The sequence below is a fragment of the Peromyscus californicus genome, unplaced genomic scaffold (assembly GCF_007827085.1).
Source record: "Peromyscus californicus insignis strain IS unplaced genomic scaffold, ASM782708v3 Scaffold_99__1_contigs__length_143814, whole genome shotgun sequence".
NCBI lineage: Eukaryota > Metazoa > Chordata > Mammalia > Rodentia > Cricetidae > Peromyscus > Peromyscus californicus.
Genome location: NW_026294616.1, coordinates 47,957 through 54,665, shown reverse-complemented (window position 1 = coordinate 54,665; position 6,709 = coordinate 47,957). Strand labels below are relative to the sequence as shown.

Genomic DNA, 6,709 nt, shown 5'->3' with positions numbered 1-6,709 from the left:
GTTTTTCTCTATCATGAATTTGTCCATGTTTCAGAAAGAAAGCATAGAAACTCGAAGTTAGAGAAATAAATCATTTTCAATCTGTGATATGATTTGGGAAGACTTAAGAAATGGTACCCTGGTGTAAGAAATCTGTCACTGGAGATTGGCCTGAGAGTTTCTGTCTGCATACCATTTCCACTTTACATTCTTCTTCATGCTGCAGGACAAGAATGTGAATTCTTAGCCTCTTGCTTTAACTGCCATGTCTGTCACTTGTTCCATGCCACTTTTACAGGGTTCATGTATTGCTCTGGAACCAAGGGCTAAATTAAACACTTTTCTAAGTTCACTTAGATATGATCCATTATCAAAGCAACAGAAAAGCAATGATACACATCTATGAAATTTTATACCAGAATTTATTATTTCATGTATTTGAAGAGTTGTATGAAATCTAAAAGGGTTACCTTATCATTTAAATTTATAGGCCTTTTATCCATATTAGTTGACAGGGGTAAACAAAATAAAGAGACATTATAATGCTTGAAAAGATTATTGACACATTTTAGATTTTTTCCCAAAATAATTAATCATGTGTAATTGAATGTAAGTATGTTGGCTAAAGATCATACCAATTTATATATATTCAGATTTCCTTTGGTATTTTTTTTCAGATCTTCAAAGTCTAATGTTATATTCTAAGGTTTTAAGATAACAATTACACACTAAAAGTTTTATACTTACAGGGTTGCTGTGTTTTCACTAGGCATTACCACATTGATAATATTCAAAAGGTTTCTCTCTGGTATGTGTTTTTATATACTTGAAGATGACATAGGGTGTGCAAAGGCTGTACCACACTGTTTAAATTCATAGGGTTTCTCTCAAATATGTGTTCTTCCATGAAACTGAAGAGCAGTGTGATGAGAAAAGGCTTTACCACACTGATTACAATTGTATGGTTTCACTCAAGCATTTGTTCTTTCATGCCTTTGAAGATGTCTGTGATAAGTGAAAGCTTTACAACACTGATTACATACACAGGGTTTCTCTCCAGTATGTGTTCTTTCACGCCCTTGAAGATAACTATAACGAACAAAGGCTTCCCCACACTGATTACATTCATAGGGTTTCTCTCCAGTGTGTTCTTTCATGGAATTGAAGAGTACTGTGACGATCAAAAGCTTTACCACACTGATGACATCCATAGGGTTTGACCCCAGTATGTTCTTTTATGCCTTTGAAGAACACCATTTTGTGCAAAGGCTTTCCCACTCTGATTACAATCATAGGGTTTCTCTCCAGTATGTGTTCTTTCATGCCCTTGAAGATGATTGTAATAAGCAAAAGATTTACCACACTGATTGCATTCATGAGGTTTCTCTCCAGTATGTGTTCTTTCATGGAATTTAAGAGTACTGTGATGAACAAAAGCTTTCCCACACTGATTACATTCGTAGGGTTTCTCTCCAGCATGTGTTCTTTCATGCAATTTAAGAGTACTGTGACGAACAAAAGCTTTACCACACTGATGACATTCATAGGGTTTTTCTCCAGTATGTGTTCTTTTATGCCTTTGAAGAGCACCATTTTGTGCAAAGGCTTTCCCACACTGATTACATTCATAGGGTTTCTCTCCAGTATGTGTTCTTTCATGAACTTGAAGATAACTATGACAAGCAAAGTCTTTCCCACAATGATTACATTCATAGGGTTTCTCTCCAGTATGTGTTCTTTCATGCAATTTAAGAGTACTGTGACGAGCCGGGCGGTGGTGGCGCACGCCTTTAATCCCAGCACTCGGGAGGCAGAGCCAGGCGGATCTCTGTGAGTTCGAGGCCAGCCTGGTCTCCAAAGCGAGTTCCAGGAAAGGCGCAAAGCTACACAGAGAAACCCTGTCTCGAAAAACCAAAAAAAAAAAAAAAAGAGTACTGTGACGAACAAAAGCTTTACCACACTGGTGACATTCATAGGGTTTGACTCCAGTATGTGTTCTTTTATGAACTTGAAGAGCACCATTTTGTGCAAAGGCTTTCCCACACTGATGACATTCATAGGGTTTCTCTCCAGTATGTATTCTTTCATGTACTTGAAGGTGACTGTGATAAGCAAAAGTTTTACCACACTGATTACATTCATAGGGTTTCTCTCCAGTATGTGTTCTTTTATGTACTTGAAGATGAGTAGCATGTGCAAAGACTTTACCATATTGATTATATTCATAGCGTTGATCCTCTGTATGTGTTTTTTTATACCTTGGAAGATGACTATGATGTACAAAGACTTGCCCACACTGAGTGTGTTCAGATGATTTCTCTGTAGTATGACTTCTTTCATGCCTGCAAGGATAATTGAAACATTTAATAACTTTGCCACATTCATTACATTGTTGAGTCTTTATATCTGCATGAATTAATTTTACAATTTTGTGTGAATATAAAGCTATGTTATCTTTAGTTTTTAACGTGTTGTGTACATTTATGTTGTTCCCTGCATTAAGGATGGCTTTGCATATTTGAACATGCCTGTCATAGTAAAAGTCTTTACGACCTGGCTCATATTTATAGCATCATTTTTCTCTGAGATTTTTTAAATATTTGAAGATAACTTGAAGAATTCAGACATTTACATCACATACTCTATTGATACACTTTCCTATACTATGATTAATGCTACATTTTCAAAGTGAACCAGAACAAACAGAAGCATTTACCCAGGCCTAGTACTCATAGGGCTTTTCTGTGATGTGTTGTTGATTTAATCCAAATTAAGCTGGAAAACCAATTGTTTATAAATTTAAATGTCATTCAACAAGTTTGCTCAACATAGGGGTGCTACATGTTTTGTAATTGTTCTGAGATTGAGAGATTTACATTACTTCTTTTCATATATTTATGTTCATATGGCTGGAATCCAAAGTGACATATGATATAACTATTAAAGAAAGAATAACAACCAAAAGGGTTCCACATTTTATTTACTGTTGGACTTTTTTCCCCATCAACATGTAGTATAGGAATTATTATTTCTCTACAACATCCCCCACTTTAATTCTTGACTCTAACCACCTATCTAATTAAATTAGCAATGACAGAATAACTTTTGAGTACCAACGCTTTTACTATGGATTATTTGCTTATCAAAAGGCTGTGTACATATTCTTATCATATATTCAGTGAGTATGCCTTTTGTAATTTGAATAGTATGAAACTAAAAGGATTGTTATTTGTACAGCATAGCTCTGATGAAGCTATTATTCAAATGATGATTTCTGTTAAGGCATTGATTCCTTGTCTTCCTTCTTAAAAGAATGACTTGCAAACACAATTCACTTACCTGCCATTGAGGTATGTGTGTTTATTAGCATGTAATGATCATCAACACATTTTGAGCTGTGTTTATTTACAATGTTTCATTTCTTTAACACTTCCAAATAAGTTAAATATGTCAAGAGGCCCATTTGTATCAGCTTGCACAAGAAAATTACCTTCCATGTTTTTGAGAACTTTGACAGTGTTCTTCAACTTCAAGATCTTCCCAGTTGTAGCCTAAAATATCAAACAAGGAAATGTATGAAATATTACAGGAAACTGAAAAATTTACATTACTATCTTCAGTGATCTTTAGAACCAAGCTTGTTTGAATCACCTCATTCTGCCTCATTCTCAAGCAGAATTACAGAAGAGCATCAGTAACCAAGTAACTGTTGTCCCCTTATTTAAAATGTGAAGAAAAATTTACAGTATTACCTATAGCAGTGAGGTTCATATAGGTCTCCAGCATCACATCTTTGTAGAGATTCCTCTGTGAAGGATTCATCAATGACCACTCTTCCTGAGTGATGTCAACATGCACTTCATTATAGGTCACTGTATTCTAAAATATGCCATACATAAATATGCCATCCATATGTATAAAACAAAAAGCATAATACAACATTGTAAATGTGTGCTTCTTTGACAATATGGCCACATAATTCTTGTGAGTGCTACACATATTCTATAACTCAGACATTAAAATGAAACCATCAACTTACTTCACAAAGAAACTGAATAGGAGGTTCATCTCTTTTTTTTTTCTGAATGCTTTGAACAGGATATCACCTTGCAAGAGAAATACCTATTAACAGAGATAGAGGGACAAGCAAACATTTCAACAGTACTGAGCACACATCTGAGAAATTGTATGAACAATTATTAACTACATGGAAGATTTGTAAGCTGGGTATATTGGCTCATGCCTTTAATCCCAGAATTTAGAGGTAGAAGCAGGTATATGTGCTTCTGAGGTGAAAGTTAGCCTAGTCTATGCTAACTGCATCTGCACTGAATCTTCCATTCAAACAAACAAAACAGATAAGATGAACACAGAAATTTTTTTTACTGAAGATCCTACAAAGAGTTCGGCATTCATTCCATTTCTGTATTCATCTTCCAGAAAACTGAATTGCTCCAGTATAAACTACTTTAATAAATTTTACAAAAAGGAACTGTGCATTTAAAGAGGTACAAATAGAAAGAAGATAACATTAGCAATATTAATGATGATCATAAATAATCAACACAGAGAAGGAGAGATGGCTCAGAAGTTGTGTGCTCTTACTGGTCTTGCATATAGATGGTCTCAATTATCAGTACTTTTATGGGGGACTCACACAACTGTTCATTATTCCAAGCTTGTGGGTTCTAAAACTCTCTTTGGATTACTGTGAGGACAGGTGTATATGTGGTACATATCCATGTATATAGACAAAAGAATCATATTCATTAAAAAAAACATTAAAAAATGCAAAAAGCAAGAAGAATGTCACACAATTATAATCTAATGATTCAGAAGGCCCATGCACACTACATCTAGGAAGAGAATGGTATCTTCTGCTGAATTTCAAAATTGAAACTGGGGGATAAAGCTCAGCAAAACAACATATGCTTGACATGTACAAAAACATATACTCTAAGACCATCACTATATATATATATATATATATATATATATATATATATATATATATATATATATTTAAAAAATCCTGGAATGTTGAACAACCTTTAATCTCAGCATGTGGGAGCAAGAGTCAGGTGAATCTCTGAATTGGAGGCCAACCTGGTTTACAGAGATACTTTTAGGAGAGTCAGGGCTACTCAGTCAAAGTTTTTCTTTATGTGATTTAGTGATACTATCTATACTGGTGGTGAAGTAATGGCAGCACAAGAAGGAAGCTCATTGATTCATTCCAACCACAATATAGTAGAAACATAGAAAAGGAAATGGGTTGAGGCTATGAAAAGTCATATCGCCACCCCCAATGAGATATTTTATCCAGAAGTTCCGCAAGTACTACAAAGTAAGTCATCAAGGACAGACATATGTTCAAATACCTCATCCTATCTTTTTATTCAAGTAACTGAATCCTCTCCCAGGTCACAATAGGCTCAAGGGTCATCCATGAAGAAAATGCATTTAGTCACTTCAATGATTCTCATAGTCGGCAACAACCCCTACACTGTTGAAATGTCCAAGGTCTCTTTTGACACTCAAGACAAATTCTTGACTATGTCATATTACAAAATCAGAAAACAGTTTAAATATTTCCTCCATGTGAATGGCACAGAAAACCCATTACCATCCCAAAGGAGAGGAACTAAGACACAGTGAGGAACGATTGGATCAAGGAAAGATTGAAGCCCAGCAGGGCAACTATTGAATATGGTAGCTATCTCTATGTCAGAGACATGAGGCTTCATTTTCAAAGGGCTTAGATGGCTCTTTCTCCACAACTTCCCATACATCTCTCTCTATGGTTACTTCCACTCCATATATGCAGCTATCTCGCTATGTAAGATATTTCATAGCTTAATTATTTCAACATCTTATGGTCTCAAAACACAACTCAGGCTTCACCCTCATAGTATCATACAATGAACAAAGTCTTCTCACTGGAGCGCTTACCATATCAAACACAGATGCCTACACCAGAGCTGACCTGAAAATGCAGACTAAAAATGTGTAATCGTAAATTTTATATCATTATGGTCTCCAGAACCAGGTCAACATCAATGATTCCCCCAAATTTGGTTTCTAAGTTGCGATGACCTCTGAAATGCTTGGACCAGAGTTGCAGCAGGCCTTGAATAAAGTTGCTTCCTGGGACTGGCAATCACTTTGCCCAATCCCTCCATTAAATGAGGGCATATAAGGATTGATTCTTACCTTCAGGGCACCTTGGTAGGCTTCCAGTGTAGAGTAAGAGCCTTTTTTTTAGTGGTGATGTAGCTTGAGTTTTCCTGCCTGGCCCACAGTCTGGACAAATCTCTGACATCCGCCCGTCCCACAGCCATCCAGACCCAACCAAATAAACACAGAGACTTATATTTTTTACAAACTGTATGGCCATGGCAGGCTTCTTGCTAACTGTTCTTACAGCTTAAATTAATCCATTTCTATTAATCTATACCTTGCCACGTGGCTTGTGGCTTACCGGTACTTTACATCTTCCTTGTCCTGATGGCAGCTGGCAGTGTCTCCTTCACCTAGCTTCCTGTTCTCTCAATTGTCCTCTCTGTTAGTCCTGCCTATAATTCCTGCCTGGCCACTGACCAATCAGTGATTTATTCATTGACCAATCAGCAACACATTTGACATACAGACCATCCCACAGCACTTCCCCTTTTCTGTTCTTAAAAAGGAAGGTTTTAACCTTTATACAGCTCCAAAGTCAGCTTGGTAT

General features: G+C 36.2%; 1 protein-coding gene across 1 annotated transcript; it reads right to left on the bottom strand.

Annotated features, from left to right (window-relative positions):
- Positions 1–946: 946 nt before the first annotated feature.
- On the bottom strand, positions 947–4,648 carry LOC128105047 (zinc finger protein 557-like). The gene is made up of 6 exons (XM_052729866.1): positions 4,637–4,648; positions 3,732–3,858; positions 3,470–3,530; positions 2,861–2,916; positions 2,238–2,321; positions 947–1,068 (listed from the first exon to the last, which is right to left on the bottom strand). Exons 1-6 carry the CDS (start codon positions 4,646–4,648, stop codon positions 947–949), a joined length of 462 nt encoding a protein of 153 aa, XP_052585826.1.
- Between the last annotated feature and the right edge of the window lie 2,061 nt (positions 4,649–6,709).